Genomic DNA, 21,678 nt, shown 5'->3' with positions numbered 1-21,678 from the left:
TATCATTTCTCAAGGGTGAGGATGGCAGGATAGCCCAATTAGGCTATCCTATTTCAGCAAAAGGGAGGGGGTTTTAGTGAAGGTAGAGAGAGAGAGAGAGAGAGAGAGAGAGAGAGAGAGAGAGAGAGAGTAGGCCCATGAAAATCGGCCAAGTTTTGTACTTTTTACTTTTCCCTCCTTGCCATCATGTTCTTTAAAAAAAAAAAAACCAAGGCTTAAACCTAGTATGGCCTATTTTGCATTTGTCTTCCCACATCCTTTGATACGACATACGCTATCTAAGCATATTGTTTTATGAGGATTTTGGCTTTTTAATCATAGATACTTAGTATATAGTAAATATGGCATTGCCTAATCCCTCCTCCCCACTCTAGCAACCTGCCCCACGCACCCACCCCAACACATGCACGCACGCACAAGTCCTCTCTCCCCTTGGCCCACAAAAGAGCCCACCTCGCTTGGCTGCACCCTTGCATCCTTAGGGCCTGTTCCCACGAGAGGGTTGGTTTTGAAAACCACCCTGTCCTTTTCAAAAACTGGGTTTTTTTCGTGGCCCCTACTCGAGAGCAGGGGCTCGAGTAGCGACCACACATTTAATTTTGGGATCTCACCTGGTTTCAAACCACCGCGCTTCGAGTGAAGAGGCTCTTAGTTGCTTCCTAGGCATCTCACTTGCACTTGCATTCCTCCTCCATGTCACTTTTTAGTTGCATTCCTCCTCTTCCTAGGCATGTCACTTAAGTTTCACTCAAAAAAACTCCCAAACTTGCTTGCAATTTTAGGCAAGTTTTTTCATACATTTATTCCTTCGAGAAGCCTTTTGAACTTCAAGAGCAAGGCAGCTGCAACGTTACCAGGTAAGGTCGTCTTCTCTGAGTAGAATACCATCGTTCATGATTGTTGGTTTGCATAGGCGTGTTTTTCTATCTTCTCAAGAACCCAGGATTTGTCATTGATATTCGAGTAAGTTTAGCAAAGCGTATTCTCCCTGTGATTTTGGGCGATTAAGTATCTTTAGCAAAGAGTATTACCTGTCATTTTTGGCGATATGGGTTCTTTTTTTTCGTAAACCTCCACTCGTTTCCTCACCCTTGCCTCTTCATTCGAAGATTTTGATGTCCGTAGTGAAGCTGTTGGTAATGCTAATATACAGGGCGGAGTTTAGCCGACAAGAAAGTGCTTTAGACATTGGAGATGCGCAGCTGAAGACTCGATGCATTGCACGGTAAGCCCCCTGCTGAGAGCGCAGGTATGAGTTGTTTGTAGATCAAAGGTGTGGTCACCATTGGGGCTGTCCAGTGCACCGGAGAGTCAAAGTCCTGCAAGGCAGGAACGTGCACGTGGGATACAGTATCTTGGGATCATGTGGAGAACTAACAGGGAAAGGATGCCACGCAGTGACTGCGGGACATACTTTCTTTCGTGAGAGCAAATGAGGACATCCTTCTTGTTTACGTGTTGATTGGTACCGTAAAGGGCTTTGTGCCAAGAGGCTATTGAGCTTCTCAGATTCTCGTGGCGTGCAGAAGGTGGTACGAAAGTTTAGTATTTCTCCTTACAAAATACACAAGATGGCGTCAATAGGGGAGGCTTCTTTACATCCAAAGTGGATTCTATACAAGAAACTATTACTGAACATGGAGTCTTCAGTGTCAGAGTAATGCTGTTGATACAATTCTTTTCGCAAATATTTCCCAGCATTACATTGGATGTGGAGAACGTGGAGCTGCTTTTGCTAATTATGTAATGGAATGTGAGCAAGTTTTATCCCCAAAATGATTTAACTAGTCTGAGAAGAGATAGGGACAGTGTTCCAATTTAGGTCCAAAGGTTGGTGTCCTTAGCACTCTCTTATTTTGAACACGGAGTAGTGGCTTCAAGTCAAGCAAGAGTGAAATACAATTTTGATGGTAATCATCTTGCTTCATGCAAAGGCGTAGGCAACCTTTGGACCTAGCTAAAGACAAAGCCAAGACAACAGTTTCAAATCCCATGCACTGACTCATCATGCATACAAAGAAAGTGATATAAAGAGACTGATCAGATGCATGAGAGCTATCCCATAGTGGGAGCTGCTTGATTGGCCGGTTATGATCATGTGTTCTGATGATGTTTACATTGGAAAGACAGTGTACAGAGGTACCATGTGTCATGCCATATCAGCTTGCACACGGTGTTTGTGGATGCAAATGCTAATCTGTTTTTTACACCCTTCCCCAAAGAAAGGCAAATGCCAATCTATAGACAGGCTACATGCCCATGGGCTTTTTGGTTTGGTCATTTGTAATAATGTCTCTCATGTGAGATCCTTTCACCAACCAGTACATTCGAGTTCTTTGCATAATTTTGTATCCCTGCCCATCACTGTTTCTTTCTCGGAGCTCCTTGGAGAGCCTGTACCTTGCAATTTTTAACTGTGGTGAAAGTATTAGAGAGGAGAGAGACACAATGTCCATGAAAAGCGGGGCTGTATGTGTGGCAAATCCTAGAGGGGAAGCTAACTCTAGCTTGTTGCATGGTTTTCTTGGCCTGTTTGCCTACCGTAGGTCAATTTCGGCCCTGCTTCTTTGCACATAAGTTTTATCAAGCATGTTGATAAGAGGGGAACCCCTCCCACAGATATTCTGCAGCTGGCTGAAGAGAAAACTGTAGGTGATCCAAGCAGTGCGACAATTCTGTGGAATACCCTAGGTATAGCAATGCTCAGCTTTGGGCACAGTATTTGAACCAGAAGTTTTTACAGAGATCATGTGAAACAATCAAAGATGTCCTCATATTAAACCCGAGGCATCAAGTAGAAGAAATCAGCACAGCTCCAAATGAGAGGACATTCTGCAGTGAAATTCCAGAAGGTAGGGCTCGAATTTGAAGAAATAGCCAGCAAACCTAAAAGGTGGGTTGAAGGTGGAAAATCAGAGTTTTCTGTGTATGCTCCAGTAGCTGGGGCATCATTGCAGGTTATCAAAATTTTGAAGAATGAAGAGGGAGGAAGCAGAAATTCAATTCATGCTTGCATTCAATCCAAAGGAGTGAGTAGTTTTGTCACAAATCTCATGGCAGCACTTGCAAATCGTGGCCATAACTCAAGCTAGGGCTACAAACAATTGAACAAACTGATATTGCAACATGCAGACATGGATTGGAATAAGAATCTCCTTGGGAGATCCAACAAAACCTATGCAACAATGTTCAAACTCTTACATACAAGTCAACTAAACGTTTTAAAACTGCTGTGACTAAGAATAACAATTTTGCTAACTCTTTGTTTTCAAGCTTTCAAATTTCCAATAATTCCTTGCTGTGTGAAAAACCACACTTTTCGAGAATGCAAATGTGTGCAATGCATGCAGAATTTGAATGCCGATTGGCCCTCCAATGGGGAAGAGCGCCCTCGTGAGAGTACTGTTAGAGAATAGGAGGAAATGAATCACTCAAACCTCCACCCAAGATCTCTCCAACTCTCACAGACTTATAAAAAAAAAAAAGGGAAATCTTTATATTTCCGTGTGGGAAACCTCAAAAGAGGTAAAAACCCACCAATAAGTACAAGGAAAAAGTTTTTACAAGTAAAACCTCAGAGCAAAAGTCATGAGGTAGCCAAGTAAAAAGTTACATATCAAGCTGGAGGAGAATCAAATACAGCATCCTCCAGCTTCAAATTGTTGCTCTGTAAAAACTGATGCAGTGATGAAACCACACCATCAATAAAAACAAGCTGTCTTTTGCCCTTGTGATTCTTCTTGATATAGGCTGGTACCCGAAATTTTTGAATCAGAGGGTCAAAAACCTGTTGTAACATGGGATGAAAAGATTCCAGTAAAAAAGGTACTTCTGCATCCCTGACAGAAGAAAACTCTGGCACAGGCATCAAAGGTAGAGAAGCTAAATCAACATCCGTATCTTCCGATGAAAAAACTGCATCTGATGAAGTAGGTTTCAGCATTTGAGCTTCATTCGGAGGATCAATCTGAGTAAGAGCAGGGACAGTGTCCTGAGAGAGAGCATGCATATTATCCTATAAATTGCCCTCTACAAGGGGTACATCCATATCCTGAGTAGAAGGAAACTGATGGTGCTCAACAAGGGTGCAATCCAGGCACGTGCAAAATGACCAACCTTTCGGCACCGATAACATGCTATGGGAAAAGATGCAAAATGGAGCTTGATGCGCATCGGATGAGCAAATCCCAAGTCAAGATCCAGAGTAGATGGTAGGGGCTGCGTCATATCCCACAGAATGCAAAGACGAACATCACGGGAGGCTTGCAAGAACTCCTGTCTCGGAACATGAAGAGGCCTTCCCAAAAAAGCTGCAAGAGTTGGAAGATGCTGAAGAAGAGGCACAGGCACCGCTTTGAGAGTAATCCAAACCGGACAATGAGTCAGAAGTGTTGCAGAAGGATCGAAAAGTGGATCCTAGGGCACAACATATGCGAAGAAACCAGCTCCAGGAACACCAGCATCATTGACAAGGCGCTCTACCACCTCAGTTGAAGAGCAGTGGGCATAGTAAAATCCAACTCTTACACACACTCAACTCATATAGATGAACACAGATGCAATAAACACTCACTCAGAAATAACTTGGACGGAGAGAGAGAGAGAGTATATTCATCCATTGGATGGTGGGCAGAAAAAAACAGCTCACAGGGAGTAATACAAAATACAGCAAAGTGCTGGAGAATATTGAAGGACTCTCTCTCTCACAAACTGCTCCAGAACTGAGTGCACAGCACAGCCTTGGAAGGAGGCTTTCAGTCTTGCACTGGATGCTGGAAACAATGAAGGAGTGGGCCTTTTATAGGCACTGTCCAGGCCCCTTGGGTTGAACGACCAGCAGGGTTGGTACCCTGTCTGGTGGCCGACCAGATGGCCCTAGAAAACCGACCAAGGTTGGCCGGTGGCCTTGGTTGGGCCGTCTTGGCTCCAGAACTGAGTGCACAGCACAGCGTTGGAAGGAGGCTTTCAGTCTTGCACTGGATGCTGGAAACAATGAAGGAGTGGGCCTTTTATAGGCACTGCCCAGGCCCCTTGGGTTGAACGACCAACAGGGTCGGTACCCTGTCTGGTGGCCGACTAGATGGCCCTAGAAAACCGACCAGGGTTGGCCCTGGTCGGTGGCCTTGGTTGGGCCGTCTTGGCCTGCCACAGGCTCCTATTTAAGGGTGCCCTGTGCAGCCAGTCTGTGCAGCTGCAGGCGCCTCCAAGTGAGGCCTAAGGCCCCTGTTTCCCTGCTGTTGCAGGCAGCAACCAGCCCGTGTGCTGGTTGCCTATGATGCTAGCCTGAGTCTCTCTCTTTCCCAGCCCTCCTACCTCTCACTGCCCCTTGTCCCCTCAAATCGGGGGCTCACAGGTGGGCACAGTGAGTTTCTAACAAGTACTTGTTTCTTTTTCGACCTACATGCCAGGTGGGAGAGAGATGACGGATGAATGCAATGTGGTAGAGAGAATGCAACGTGAGATTCACAATGAAAGGGTGATACCCTTTCATTAATGTCCCTTGAGATCACTCAAGTTCCATCTTCCCATTTACACCTACCCTTAGCCTATGACCCATGCATCTACCATTCAATGCACCTTAGCCTATGACCCATGCATCTACCATTCAATGCACCTTAATGCACCCTTCCCTTCCTATTGCCCCTAGGACCTAGACACGTGTGTACACATTTTTATTAATAGAATAAGTATCACATGTCCAAATTCGATGCCGTCTGAAGCAGTGGCTCCAGCTCGACTAGTCCTATCTATTCAAATGATCCACCGCCATAACAAATCGGACGGTGTCCATCATAAATACAAATACATGTTACACCATTGGCGTATAACATAATAATAATGTTTTAATGTCTACTAATCACAGATTAGTGATTTCTCTTGTCATGACACTCGCTCCTGCTTGAATGGACAGAAGTCCTCTTCTAGATCCTCTTTTGTCTCTTTCTCTTGCGTACGCTTCTCTTTTACTTCTGCATTTGCATCTCCTCTTCATAATCTGCAAATAATTTTCTCCTGGTAGTACACGATCTCTTCTGAATCCGAACTTAAATCTCATCTTCAAGTTCTGGTTCCTCTTGATGCTGAATATTCAAAATGCAGAAGTACCACTGCAGTGCCTCTTCATTATCTCTTCATGCTCAGAATCCTCTTATGAATACTTAGCTGCTGAAATCTCTTTACAGTAACCTGCTCAATAAGCTTAAACACATTCTCAATAAATTGGTCAGTATTAAAACGATTCTCTCACCCAAATGTTTTCATTGAACTAGGTAGACGTTGGCTATGGATGATTTTGCGATGGAGAGCTACTTAGTCTATAGAAACTATAGACCTTCAATCTCTTTTTCCAACTCTTCTATTTCAGCCCTATTTATCTTATTAGACGCTCTACACGGAGGAGAAAAATATTCATTCTCTGTCCATACTCTACAATGAATATGCCTAACCTCTATTCAGTTCACACATCCATATCACCAGTGTTGGCTGAATGGATAGCATTTACTCTTGGTTCTATGTTCATCGTAGAGTCTTGGGATGAGGAGGTAGAAGCCTCACCCTCCTGCTTGGATGCTTTGCCTTTCCCTTTTACAGAACTGGTTTTGACAATTTTGGCTAATAGAGTAGGACATTTATGCCATGGATGCCCTGGCTTATGTTTCTTACATCCGAAACATTTTCCCTCCTTAATTAGCTTTTTCTTCTCATCGTCAGTCATGGAAGGAAATGGTGTCCATCCAGGACGTGATTGGTTGTTAACATTTTGTACAATAGCTTTCTCATTTCCTTTGTTGAAGGGTTTACGTGGATTCAATTTCCTCTCGGCTATTTCAGCCAGCTTAGCGTGGTCGGGTTAAACATTTCAACCTTGTACCTTACTTTTGGGCTGAGTTTGGGCTTAAGGCTGCTAAATACTTCTTTCTCCTATCTTCCTCACTCTTTTCGGGTAACTCTAGAGAGAGTTTCCAAAATCTGGCTGTAAAATCTGCATTACTCTCATTATCGAACTGCCTAAACCTCTCCCAACGAAAGGTTAGGTTCTCTTCATGCCTCAGTGGCATGAAAGTGGCTTTCAGTTGCTCCACAAACTTAGCCCATTCATGAATAGGCTCTTTTCCTCTTTGTGACAAGGACCACCACATTAGAGCATCCTTCTGCAGATGCAATGTGGCAAGAGCAAGCTTCTCTTGCTCGGTCTTGTCTTGATGGGCAAAGTATAGCTCAAAATGACAAATCCAATTGAGGATTTTGTCAGCCTCCCTTGCCCCATCATATTTGGAGAACTCAATTCTCTCTCGTGGTTGGAATTTGGACCTCTTAGAAGGGGTACTCAACTCTTCATCCCCGAAGTTTAAAGTCCTCTTAGTCTCTAATCTTGTCATAATGGACTGCTCAATCATATTGCTAAGCTAGAAAATCAGCTTATCAACAGGAGTCTCCTCTCTTCCTCTTGCACTTGGATTATAATCCATGTGTATTGGGTTTTGAGTTGAAGGCGTGAACTCATTACCTTGTTCTTGGCCGGTCTCATTTCTTCTTTCATTACGAAAGGAGAACTCCCTATCAAGAGGTTCTTGAAGAAGAGACTGCTGTAAATCTATTTGTGGGTTATCATACTTAAGATGTGTATAACTCTCACCTAATCCATTCTCTTCAAGAGGGGGTGAAGGTGTTCTTTCTCTCTCTCCTTGGGGTAATGGAGGAAAAGGAATAAGTTCATTGTTATATGTCCCTTCCCCTTCAATTCTTTCCTTTTAGTAATATAAGAGACAAAATGTCTTGCTGTAATTTAAAAAAAAAAGAGGTTTATTTTACAGCAAAAGTCAAGTGTTGTAGAGTTGGTGGTACTTATCCGGCTCCTGCTTCGTTAATGACCTCCTTTCCCTTCTCTTTCAAGCTTTTCTTCTTGTATTTCTGTTGTAAACTGGTACGCTCCGTTTGGGCTACTTGTTTTGAGCGGATTGGAGCTCTAGATACCGTTATAGGGGGTACTTGATGGGTGGATCACCCCCTTAAAATCTTATTCCGATCCGACTTCCCGTTGGGGAGAACGGGGGATCCCTTTTCCTCACGGTTCAAGGATTTTAAGGGTACATTCACATGGGTGGGGGGGGGCAATTCACCTCGTGAGGACACCCCGTTCACCGTTCAAGACCAGAAATTTTCAGAAAAATCCCTTGTCTCAGAACCTCGGAGATCGGTTGGTTGTGATCCTCTTCTGCAACTTCTCTTTCGACTTCCGTCGTCGGCAACTGTCGCCCTCTTCTCATCCCGCTCGTGGATCGTCACCGCTCTGATACCAAATGTGAAAAATCACACTTCTCGAGAATGCAAATGTGTGCAGTGCATGCAGAATTTGAATGCCGATTGGCCCTCCAATGGGGAAGAGCGCCCTCGGGAGAGTACTTGTTTCTTTTTCGACCTACATGCCAGGTGGGAGAGAGATGATGGATGAATGCAATGTGGTAGAGAGAATGCAACGTGAGATTCACAATGAAAGGGTGATACCCTTTCATTAATGTCCCTTGAGATCACTCAAGTTCCATCTTCCCATTTACACCTATCCTTAGCCTATGACCCATGCATCTACCATTCAATGCACCTCTTCCTATTGCCCCTAGGACCTAGACACGTGTGTGCACATTTTTATTAATAGAATAAGTATCACATGTCCAAATTCGATGCCGTTTGAAGCAGTGGCTCCAACTCGACTAGTCCTATCTACTCAAATGATCCACCGCCATAACAAATCGGTCGATGTCCATCATAAATACAAATACATGTTACACCATTGGCGTATAACATAATGATAATGTTTAAATGTCTACTAATCACAGATCAGTGATTTCTCTTGTCATGACATGCTGTGCCTCCAGATCTTCAATATAGAGCTGCAATGTATTTTGGGAGGTAATTCAGTTGGTTATAGAGGGTAGGAGATTGTTCGGCCTTTTTGTGACGTTTTGGTGGTGCTGCATTATATCAACAAGAGGGCCTCATCCTCTACCATTTTTATTCTGCATGGCGTGCAACTTCTTTCTTCAGGGCTGATGTTGCTTTAAGCATATCATTTGTCTCTTTTGTGTGAAAATTCAAGTAAGGGATACAAACAATTGAACAACTGATATTGTAAGAAGCAGACAGGATTGGAAGATGAACCTCCCTGGGAGATCCAAGCAAACTTATTGAACAAACTGATACATACATACAAGTCAACTAAACTTTCTAAAACGGCCGTGTGATTTTTGAGACCGAGAATAACAATTTTGCTAACTATTTGCTTTCAAGCTTAAAATTTTCCAATGATTCCTTTCTGTGCTTCCAAATCTGTAATATATAGCACTCTGTGTTTAGGGAGGTAATTCAATTGGTTATAGAGGGTAGGAGGTTGTAGACTTATTTCTAATGTTTGGCGGTTGCTGCAGTACATCAACAAGTGGGCCTCGTCCTCTATCATTGACCTTGTGCATGGCCTGCAGCTTCTAAGCATATCCATAGATTTTGCCGCCTTTGTACAACTAATGACTCTTTTATCACTCATTGTAGTAATTTGATCACTTTACTTTTACACACGAGGTATAGTCCAAGGAAAATAATGAAAAAAGTACGCACAATCTTAAATATGAAGTCTTTTATCTATGGTGTATGGGCCTTAGGTATGTTTAGAATCATTGAACATAAGCTGAAAACAAAAAGCGGGGAGCTGAATAGCCTATTTTTCTTTTAGTTTCAAAAGAGAGTTTGATTGAGTATGCTTGTGCTTTCTAAGTTAGGATTGTAATTTTGCCTCTTTGTAGGAAGCGATACATCAGTGTAAAGGGTCCATTTAGCCTTTTATTTTATGTTTTAAAAGAGGGAGAGAGAGAGAGAGAGAGAGAGAGAGAGAGAGATTTTATTCCTGTTTTTTTGGAAGATTTTGTTTCTTGACTTGCTTGTTTATTTTTGCTTAGTCATCTTCTTCCTTTCTTCTTCCTTTCTTGTTTTCTTTCTCTTTTGTTTATTTGACGTATTTTAGTAAGCACTGTAGGATCGAATGAAAGAGAGAGAGAGTGCAGGTAGCAAAGAGTCGCACGATAGTTCAGCTGTCACGTCAAACTTTAGATAATGAAAAATACAATTACAAGGTACTTGTACCTAGACCTAGGACTAAGTGTCCTAGGTGTCACATAGGACTAAGTGTCCTATGTGGCCTAAAAGGCACTAACACTACAAGTGCCTACATTTATGCCTACAAGGCACATACCATGGCCTATAGGGCATCACTAGAACTACCAGAAGATGGCCTACAAACCCCCCTCCATGGGATGGGCTGAAGTACTCTGGAAACGTCTCAGAATACTTGGTATTTTTTGGTCATGGTGGCACATGTTCATCCAAAAGGATATAGCCACCTATGAATGTACAAGGGATGTCAGATCATTTAACAAAGGGAACCAAGTGTAAAGCCTGTCGGAAGACTTCGAACTTGGGATGAGGAAGTGCCTTTGTAAACATATATGCTATGTTGTCCTTTGTGGGAAGATAGGACAACTCTATGTCTCCTGCTGACAACCGCTCCCGAACATAATGATAGTGAACTTCAATATGCTTGGTACGCGCATGAAACACTGGGTTACGCGCAATGGCCAAAGCACTCTGGTTGTCAGTGTAGACAATAGTGGAGGATGTCTGGCAAATTCCAAGATCTGTAAGTAACTGTCGAAGCCAAACACACTCTACTGTAGCGGTGAAAGCTGCCCTATACTCAGCCTCACAGCTAGATGTGGCAACTGTTGGTTGCTTCTTGCTGAGCCAAGAGATACATGAATTGCCAAGCAAAAACAATTGCAAGTATGTGACACTCTGGTGTCGGAACATCCTGCCCGGTCACTATCCGTGTAAGCATGCATGGTAAGTGAACCCTGATCACCATAGAAGAGGGCTAAATCCTGAGTGCCTCTGAGATATCTGAAGACTCTCTTCACTGCCTGCCAATGCTGTGAACTAGGCATGTGCATGAATCTGCTGAGCTGAGATATTGCATACTGCAAGTCAGGTCTGGTGTGACATGAATAAATAAGGCATCCAACAGCCTGCTGATAAACAATGATATCGCATGGTGGGCTCCCATCATGAGCTGAGAATTTGAAGCCAAGGTCCACTGGAGTAGAGATTGGCTTGCAATCCTCAAACTGAAAACGATCAAGGAGCTGTCATGTCAAAAATCTGCTGCAAATCAGCCTTGAAAGCTGCAATTTGCTGAGTATCTGGGCCCGTGATGAGCATATCATCCACATATAAAATCAGCACTAAAAAATCAGATCCACTCCCACGGACATAAAGAGTGGGTTCTGTGGGCTATTCTGAAAACCAAGGGATAGTAAGTGTGCATGAATTTTGGCATACCATGCCCTGGGTGCTTGCTTCAAACCATAAAGGGCTTTTCTAAGCTGGCATACCTTATTTTCAGAATTAACAACCTCAAAGCCAGGAGGTTGTGTGACATGGACTTCTTCCTGCATATCCCCATGAAGAAAAGCAGTCTTGATGTCAAGTTGGTGCACTTGCCAATGATGATGGGCTGCAATGGCAATGACACATCTAATGGTAGTGATCCTGGATGTGGGAGCAAATGTTTCCTCAAAGTTAATGCCTTGTTGTTGGGCATACCCTTTTGCAACAAGACGGGCTTTGTATCGATCTATGCTGCCATCAGATTTCCTTTTTAATTTGTAGACCCACCACGTTCCAATGGCATGCTTGCCGGGAGGGAGATCTACTAATTCCCATGTGTCATTTTTGGCAATAGATTGTAACTCAGCTCTCATTGCATCCATCCACTCTTTGCTGTCAAAGGCATCTTTATGGCACAAAGGCTCTTCATTGCAAGCTGTAGCAAGGAGTGCAAACTCAAGAAAGTGACTATGCTGTCTATTCCCTGATCTTGTCCGGGCAGCAAAAGGCTGATCTTGTTTGCTGTCCCTCAATGTATCAAGAAGCCATCTGGGAACTTGCCTTTGCTGTCTATTGACAGCTCTTTCTTCAATGACTGCATCATGAGTAGTGGGATCATTTTGTGCCGGAAGAGAAACCTGCAAATCAGCATGAGGTTGTGGCTGATTATTGCTTAGTGGAGGGCCTGTAGGAGGCTCATGTTGCTGGTCAAAGTCCTCTTCTGATGATGGCAGAGGTAACCAAGATTCAAAGGCATAAAAAATGTCAACATCTGGCTTTGCTTTGCAGTCCACAAGAGGAGAAGCTGAATGTTCAGCAAAGATTACATCTCTATTGACAATATTCTTCCTAGTATTTGGTTGATATAACCGATACCCTCTGCTTTCCTCGCTGTAACCAATAAATATGCATTTGATTGCCTTGCCATCAAGCTTATGTCTCAGCTGAGATGGTACATGAACATATGCAAGAGACCCAAAAACTCTCATGTGTGAAAGTGAAGGCTTCCTGCCTTTCCATGCTTCATAAGGTGTAATAGTCTTCAATGCCCGTGTAGGTGATCTATTCAGCACATAGTTGGCACACAATACTGCATCAAGCCAAAATTGATTGGGCAAAGACTTGGCCTTAAGCATGCATCTGGCCATCTCCATTGTGGACCTGTTTTTCCTTTCAGAAACAGGATTTTGCTAAGGAGTGTAAGGAGTAGTGTATGAGTGAATATGTATGAGTGAATAATGGCCCGTGAAGACAGAAATGCATCAAACTCCGTTGACATATACTCTCCCCCCCTATCTGTGTTGAGGGTGACAAGCTTGCATCCTGATTCATTCTCAACCATATTCAGCCATCTCTGAAAGCATAAGAAAACTTCAGATTTGGCCTTTAAAGGATATACCTAGCAATATCTTGTGAAATCATCAATGAGAGTCATGAAATACTTATACCCCCCAATGGCATTTGTCCTCATTGGGCCACAGACATCACTGTGTACTAGCTGCAATTTCCTTTGTGAGAGTTTTGGATAATTCTTTTGAAAAGGAAATCGATGCATCTTACCCAAAAGACAACCCTCACACACATGTTTGGAAACTGTGTGAGTCTGAGGTACATCATTTGCCATATGCTGTGAATGTAGCTTTGCAAGAGCTCTATAATTGAGATGGCCCATTCTCTCATGCCAAAGATGAGTTTCAGCAAGCTGTGAATCTGAAATAGCCAATGCTTCAATAGAAAGTGCAGCTGAATGATGATCAAGGTGATAAAGCCCTTTTTGCAAAGTTGGCATTGTCATAACGAAGATCATAAACTAGACATGTGTAGCCTCTGAAACCTGAAGTAGCAATTGCTGAAATTGAAATCAAGTTGACTTCAATGCGAGGCACAAAAAGAACATTTGTCAGAGTGACAGGATGGCTTGAAATGGATGTGAGCTGCACATCTCCAACTCCTTTTACAGCATATGAAGCATTATTAGCACATGTAACAGTCCCCCCTCGAGGTGCATCAGCTAAAGAATGAAACAACTGTCTGCAAGATGTGACATGCTTGGAAGCACCACTATCAAAGTACCAGGACTGAGCGTCATTAGCAGTAAAGAATGCATCAGCTTTGGAGGGATCAAATGAGCAATGGACAGCCCATGCCCAATCATCCTGAAGAGCATGTGCATGTGAAGCATCTTCTGGCTCATGGGATTCAATAGCATGTGAGGCATTAACTGTCAATCCTGCTTTCTTTTTCTCCGAAGCAATGCGCTTCTTGCATTTTGAAATGTCATGTCCAGGCTTGCGACAATAGTTGCATCTTTTCTTCTTTGATTTATCTGCTGTATTTTTAGATGCATGGGAGGAATTGCAGCTGCTATGCACAGATTTTGGCTTGCCCATAGGCTTGGAAGCCTTGCCTCTTCTTGTCTGTTGTGAAGCAAATGCATGATCAGGAATAATGGCTTGTCTATTAGCTCTACTTTGCTCTTCCTGCAAAAGCAAAGTAACTAGCTGATCAAAAGAATAGTGGTCTGGATTACCCATGGCCACTAATCGAAGGGTTGTAGCAAACCCTTGATATGTATCTGGCAGTCCATTCAATGTGGTACTGACAAGCTGTGAATTTGGCACCACCTCATCAATGTTGGCAAGCTGTTCCATGAGGTCCTTGATCTTTGTTAGGTATGCATCCATAGAGTCACCTTCATTCATACTGACTTCCTGTAATTGCCTTCTCAAATATGCAACACGAACTTCATTGCGAATCTGATAGAGAGAAGCCAATTTATCCCAAGCATCCTTTGCTGTCTTGCAAGACCGGATGTGTGTAATAATGATTCTCTTGCATGATAAAGTAATGCATGAATGTGCATTTGCATCTCTTGCATCCCATCTTGACTGTTCTTGAGTTGGAAGAGCAGCAATAGGAGTGCTAGAGGAAGAGGCATCAGGAGGAGTACCCCTTGCAGAAGGACCAGCAGTAGAGGCAACCATTGTAGCATTGGCTGGCCTCAGATTAGCCCCAGAAACAATATTCCACAAATGCTTTGCAACAAGAATATGTTTCATGAGATAAGACCACATCAGATAGTTGGTGCCATCCAACTTATCATCTTCACAAAGAACTACAAAAAAATCTTGATTGTTCCCAGCCATAGCAAATGTGATACCCTGAAAAAGACCTGAAAACCCAAAAGCCTCAATGCTATCAGTGCAAAAAGCTGGCTGTCCAAAAATGACAGCAAATATCTGCAAATTTCTGACCCAAATCAAAGGGCAAATGCAGATCTGACCCAAATGTGACTGTGACAGGCAATGTTCACTGCAAAAAGTAGCAAATATGGCAAAAGCCCCAAATTTATTGAGGGCAAATAGGCCAAAAAGAGGGCAAATGCAGAAAAGCCCCAGATTTTGCTGAAATTTTTGCAAATGTGACCCAATGTATGCAAATCTGACTCAATGTCTTGCAAAAGTGACTCAATGTCCTGTAAAATGACTTAGTGTCCTACAAATGTGACTCAATATACTGCAATAAAAAAGAAATTGCAGACCAAATCTCGAATCTCTAGTGTTCTTGCAAGAAGTTGCAACTAGAGGAGATGAAAGGTATTGAAAGCCCCAAATTTGCCAATGTCCGGCAAGAGACTTCACACGTGCCAAACCTGTACGGAACTCTTGGGACAAGTACGAGTTGTACGGAACATGTACGGTGTAGTTGTACGGAGCAAGTCCAGTGACGGTGTACGTACAATCGTACGGATCTGGTACAATGTACGGATGCAAGTACAATGCACGGATGCAGGTACGGATGTACGGATGCAGAGTACAGTGTACGGTTGTACGTACGGTTGTACGGCGGCGCATGTACGGAATGGAGTACGGCGAAGTACAAAACGCAGGTACGTAGATGTATGGTAGTTCACGTACGCAGCTGAGTGTATGTCTGTACGTCGGTGCAGGTACGGATGCAGTACGGCGAAGTACGGAACACAACGTATGGCTGTGCGGACAGTGCAGCACAGTACGATGCAGTACGGACGTAGGTACGTAACAGGTACTTTGTATGGGGATCCAATGTACGGTGGCGCAGATATGTATGGAGGTACGGCTGTACGACTGGTACAAATTCGATGAGCAGGAGACGAGTCTACCTCAGCTCTAATACCACTGTAGGATCGAATGAAAGAGAGAGAGAGTGCAGGTAGCAAAGAGCCGCACGATAGTTCAGCCGTCACGTCAAACTTTAGATAATGAAAAATACAAGGTATTTGTACCTAGACCTAGGACTAAGTGTCCTAGGTGTGACATAGGACTAAGTGTCCTATGTGGCCTAAAAGGCACTAACACTACAAGTGCCTACATTTATGCCTACAAGGCACATACCATGGCCTATAGGGCATCACTAGAACCACCAGAAGATGGCCTACAAGCACTGGGTTTGCCCAAGAGACTTGGTGGGTCTTTAGAAACTCAGTATAGCTGCTTATGCTTGGGCATTGATGACGACGTAAGTGTTGCTTTGCTTGCTAAGTATGTCTGCCTTTTGTTTAACTCTTTTCTCTTTTATTTTCTGTGTAGATTTAGAACAACCAAAAATCTAAATTTGTATGATTGGACATATTCTAGTCTTACAAAGGTATATCATTTGTCTCTTCTGTGCTCAGATTCTGTTTCCTGAAATTTCTGGTTTCCATAGGTGAGTAAGCCGCCTTGTAAAAAGCCATTTTCCCCTTCAAATTTTGTCCACCTGTTTTAAATGACTTATTTTAGGACCTTTATTTTCATTACATTCTTTGGGTTGTCCTTTATTTTGGACTTCTTTCCACCATGCTGTTTCCTGGGTTTTCTTTTGGAGCTTTTTGGGTAGGTTATTGGAATCAATTCTTCTCGGTTTGCTGAATCGAAAGAAATCGGTGTGTGCTTCAAGGGGGATGAAGTCTAACCTTGTCCCATAGCTCCTTAACAACAGATTCGTTTTTTGATATTCAATCATTTCCTTTGCCAGTTGTAGTCCTACTTGACAACCACATGAAAATGCTTGACGACTGTACAAAACAACTCGCTGTACTTTGCAGAGATTAGAATTTTCTCATTTAATTTAATTTGTAAGATTGGATCTTTTTTGATCTTTTGAAGATATTTTATTTGTGTCTTTTTGCTTTATTCTACGTAATGCCCTATTTCTTAAAAACTCCTCTCCATACATTAATTTACAGGTGTCTGTGACCTGTAGTCCTAAATATATTTACGAGGAGATGATTCTAGCTGCCTTCCATCAAGAGATTTGTCTGCCTCCTTTTGGCTTTCTGTGATCATTATCTTGACCTTGTTCAGATATTTGCCTCCTTTTTGAGAACTTGTAGAATTCACAGAGTGATTCTTACATTTTTGGAAATTATTCTAAACTCTTCACTTTTGCAAGTAAGCTACAGCGTTTGCATACATGGGTAAGGACTAAAACATATCTATTTCTGTACTCAAGAAAAGGTGGAACAAACTTTAAATCAGCTGTGGTAGGTTTCAGATTTCACAACTTGATGTGTTTGTAGACTCTTCATTTTTGCAAGTAAGCTACAGCATTTGCATACATCAGTAAGGCCTAAAACATATCTATCTCTGTACTGAAGAAAAAGTGGTACAAACTTTAAATCAGCTGTGGTAGATTTCAGATTTCACATCTTGATGTGTTTGTAGGAAGATGTTATAGAAGCTTCCAGCGTGGGTTAATCACTGCTACCATCCATCTTTACCTTACTTGGAGATGAGTGAGAGTTTCTGGAATGATGTCTAAGACCTATCCTGGGGTCACAGTCACGGTACAAAGTTGGTCTCGATGACTTGATGTGGATACGACCCTATCACTTGAATAAATATGTAATAAAAGGCTCTACAAGCCATAGAGTGGCCTTATAGACAGAGTCCTCAGTCCAGCGTGAAGAATATTTGGGGTGCGTAAAGAACCGCTCTCGAGGTGGAGTCGAGTTTGCTAGTTAGGTGTGATTGTTAGATGACTTATGGGAATGCCTAATACATGGACACCTTCCATGTGAAAGATTGCATTGCTTTTAGCAATTTTTGAATGTGATTCCTTCACAGTGTGTCTCTCTCTCTTCGATTTTGTTTTGCTCCTTACTCCATCTTGAAAGGCCCCTCGAGGCTTATCATTGGTATTAGAGCTTCTACAGGCCTCTTGTAGGCTCGAGCCTAATGCCATACGTTAGCAGTCACCTACAATATAGCCCTCCTGCTAGTCTTGTGCTGCCGTGCTAGTGCTGAGGCTCTCAACAGCGAATTCTCGCAAGCTCACTGGTTCAGTTGGGGTTGTGCCTACAAAGAAGACTGCAACATGATTACTTCTTGTTGTCTGGGAAGTTTCAGCCAACAACTATGGTTTTTCCTTGATCATATCAACGGCAGACTAAAAAGTGTTGACTGTTTCCACAGCTTGGTATTTGGTAACTCAACTGAAAGTCTACGGCAGCCCATTCATTGCAATAATTGCTGCCAAGTTATTTCCTTTGTCAGTAATGGTTGTCTAGATTACCTTTGCTGTCATTGTGAACTACTTTGTTGCAATATAGATTTTAAATCTTGGTATTGTGCTCCTCAGCTGTCCTCACACGAGTCTGTGGCCTGGGATCAGATGCTCAGATGTAGTTCTGATTTGGATATTACATATTAATGCCTGATTCATGTAGTTATTGGCATCAATGAAATGGAAAGTCCTGTTTCATCATTAGCCTGGATTGCAGTGCTAATGAATGTTGGGAGTCCTTGTTTGGAATTGTCCATTCGGTTTTGATTAGCTTACCTTATAATATGCTATTGGCAATAGCTGTCTATTTGTTTACCAACATGCTTCAAAGTTGACTTCATCACTTTCTGATGCCAGACTATTGTAACTGCAGAAATGAATGGCAGCCATATGAATATACCTGTTCTTTAGCATGGACTGAAAAACTTGGGAAAGCCTTTTCAGGAAGCATTGATGTTGCAGGCACAGCAGTCCTCTTTGCATCAAAAGCAGACACAAATGCCTGCCAAGTCACTTGCAAGTGCCCAGCCAGACACATCCACTGTTAAGGCAAATACTAACCAGACAGAAGCACAGCTTTGCAATGAACAAGACATCTTTGGTTCAGAGACAGCTCCATCTGTGGTGCTTCCATGTCCTACAAACTGGCACCAGATACCTTTAGAACAAGCTCAACCTGAAGAGCTACATAGTTCTCCAGACATTTATCGATCACCTGTTCCTTTTAATAAATGCATCGATCAGCATAGGCAGCAGGAAGAAGGAAGCAGCGAGCCTTGGGCAGATGAGAAGAGAATTACTAAAGCAGAGAATGGATTAATACACCACACCCCAAACCAGCTGGGATCACATGGTGATCCTCCGAATCCACCACAAAATAATTCTTATGTTGCACAAACACTGCAAACATACCCATCACAAATCAAATGTTCTGTCAATCAGGAGTCTTATGAGCATCAAATTGGTCAAGTACGCCAGTCAACTGTATCACAATTCTCAAAGGTAATGGGTAGTTTAATGGGGCCAAACAAGATGGATGGTGTTGTTCTGCCTTCAAATGCTGCTGGCCACTCCTCATCCAGCTCCAAAGCTTTTCCTGCTCAAGGTTCACAACCTCTGCAGTCAAAAATACCCTCGTCTTATGCATCTATGCAGATAAAAAATGGGGTCAATACTAGTTTGCCTCCAACAACTTCCTATCAAGCCACAGGACCCACATTGCAGACGAACTTGGAGGCCCACAGACATGGTACACATGTCCTGACACAGGTTTGTGACTGTAGTTTATGTACCTGTTGTTGTGGTCTGTGTAGCAAAAGTCCTTTGTTGAGCATGTGCAGGCTGTTTCAGTACCATTTGACTTAGTGTGCTCGGTCGAATTCTCATGTTATGGCTGTTCTTTGCTCTTTTTTAATGTGGTTGAGCAGGTTGCAATGCCAACACAAGTAGCAGTAACAAGCCCTCTGACTAAAGGTACTATGCATCATGGTGAGGCTTCAAGTCTTCAAATAAGACCTACCTCGACATCCAATGCATTTGCCACTCCAAATTTGTCAAGACAGGTCCAAGCTCAGATGCCCAAAAATGCACCTGAAGTTCCAGGAGTGGCAGCACAGAAAAAATTTGGCGAGTCCATTCTTTCATCACAGCCCCCAAGGTATTCCTTTCCACGTATTGTGAATCACAGACTCTGATTTAGAGCATGACTTGCAGCTTTGTGCTGAACAGAAGTACTTCAAGGTAAATTTGTCAACTAATAGCTGCAATGCTGCATTTAAACACTTCATGTGCTCATTGGGTTGTCTCTGGTTGGGAGAGCTATTCAGTTCTTGATTTTTATTACTGAACAAGTGTTCATGAGTACTAGGGGAGCATATTGGAGTGACCTGGAGATGAGAGAGCTTTTGGAAGAGTTGTTTTCATCTTGTAGTACTCCCAGTTAGCATTTATGGAATCTGCAGTGGGGATTTGAAAATGAGATTTGATTTCATTCACATTCCAAAGCACAGCACCTTATTTGTAAGAGGTCCTTCCTTTCCGGCAGTGCTTCATTAATCTTCTAGTACTGCCATTTGCGGTGATAGAATGTCTTCTCAGATTTTCATATAAGGGGCATTCCTTTCAAAAGAGCTGTTTACTTGAAAACAACTATAGCAATATATGGTACTCTTGGTTATTAGAATTACATGCGAATTGCTCCTTAAATTACAAGCAAACCCATAGACAAAAGTAAAGTTTCTTCCTATTGCTGGGAGTATTCCCAATGCTTTAAAACATTTCTGATTAATCTTATGTCGATTGTGGACTAGCTATTCTTATTATCTGGCTTAAAGAAATGCTGGTAGGATAAAAGACTGCTTTGACACACCTTTTATTTTGGGGTTGTCTTTGGGTGGCAACTTTGTGCCTTAGGGTCAATCCTCAGTCACTGCAGCCAGGCCGTTGTGCTTCCTCATGATGCTCATAGCAGCCGTTTGCTCACCCTAAACGTCCATCCGTTACATCTACAATAGTTTGCTCTCCAAAGCATGTTTCAGACTACCCCCCCTTTCTCTTTGCTCTTTTTTAATGTGGTTGAGCAGGTTGCAATGCCAACACAAGTAGCAGTAACAAGTGTAGGAATATAAAAGGAAGAACTAGAAACTAGAAAACTAGAAGTAAAATAAGAACAAGATTGAAAGACAGACAAAGAGTTACCTTGTAGATGAGTGTAGACAAGACACAAGCTAGATAGATTGCAATGATGTGACCCATGAATATATGGGCCAAAGTACAAGACAGAAAGCAAGAGTGCTTATGGGATAATTGTAGAGGTGCCGCATGGCACATACTCAAGACACAAAGACTAGACTAGACTTGTGACAAATGTAGACTAGGGAAATAGTACACTTAGTGTGCACTTATCTCCAACACCCTCCTTAAGTGGACACTAGGAGTAAGACAGAAAGACAAGACTAGAAGACAGACATGAAGACTGATAGACTGAGAGACAAGATAGAAGACATGACAGACAAAGATCCTGAGACACCCCTCCTCAAGTGATATCCTTATATGGGTCCACAAGGGTAGGGACAAGATGGATCTAAAACAAAACACAGTCAGATTGATAGACAAATAGACAGACAGACAAGACTAGATAGACAGAAGACTGACTGTAGAAAAACAGAAAGACCAAGACACTAGAACCCCTTGACCTACATTATCGGTGGTCAAAGTGGTAGACAAGAAATAGAAGTAATCAGAAAGCCCACTTCTCATCATATGAGGAAGGAACAGCAGGATCTGTTGATGGAGATGTTGCAGCAACATGGGCTGCGGTAGATGCAGGGGCTGATGTAGAGGGTTTGGAGTAGCAGTCCTTCTCCCGGTGATTGTCATGGCCACAAATGGTGCATGGACGAGCCTTGAAACAGTCCTTCTCCATATGATTAGTTTTGCCACAATGGGTGCAAGGCTTTCTTACCTTAGAACTTCCTTTCTTTGCTAAAAATGCAGTGTCAGTTACCTTTCGTTGTTGAGTTCTTTCTTCCTCTTGGAGAGCATTGATGATAACTTCAAGAGAAGGATTATTGTGATACTTGAAGGTAGTGACAAGAGTAGCATAGGTGTCAGGTAAGCTTTTGAGAAGCACAGCAATAGCAATATCTTCGGAGATGGGGGACTTCACTGATGCAAGCTGAACCATAAGACTGCGAAGATAATTGACATGAGAGGCTATAGTAG

At 42.7% G+C, this 21,678-nt stretch overlaps 1 protein-coding gene across 5 annotated transcripts in view; it reads left to right on the top strand.

Annotated features, from left to right (window-relative positions):
- Positions 1–712: 712 nt before the first annotated feature.
- LOC147881728 (transcription initiation factor TFIID subunit 4b-like) overlaps positions 713–21,678 on the top strand; it is a 43,491-nt gene continuing 22,525 nt past the window's right edge. The window contains exons 1-3 of one of the 5 annotated variants that reach the window (XM_087401697.1): positions 713–857; positions 18,329–19,224; positions 19,383–19,612. In XM_087401697.1, the coding sequence (XP_087257823.1) occupies positions 18,409–19,224; positions 19,383–19,612 (1,046 nt within the window). In that variant the 5' untranslated portion in view covers positions 713–857; positions 18,329–18,408. Of the gene's footprint in view, positions 858–924; positions 964–1,203; positions 1,226–18,328; positions 19,225–19,382; positions 19,613–21,678 lie in introns of those variants that run through there. The other 4 variants (XM_087401698.1, XM_087401699.1, XM_087401700.1 and 1 more) reach the window with 4 other exon arrangements.

This window comes from Dipteris shenzhenensis, chromosome 30 (assembly GCF_047967505.1).
Source record: "Dipteris shenzhenensis isolate YYH24624 ecotype China chromosome 30, Dip_SZ_1.0, whole genome shotgun sequence".
In the NCBI taxonomy this organism is placed as follows: Eukaryota; Viridiplantae; Streptophyta; class Polypodiopsida; order Gleicheniales; family Dipteridaceae; genus Dipteris; species Dipteris shenzhenensis.
This window is presented reverse-complemented; position numbering and strand designations above follow the sequence as displayed.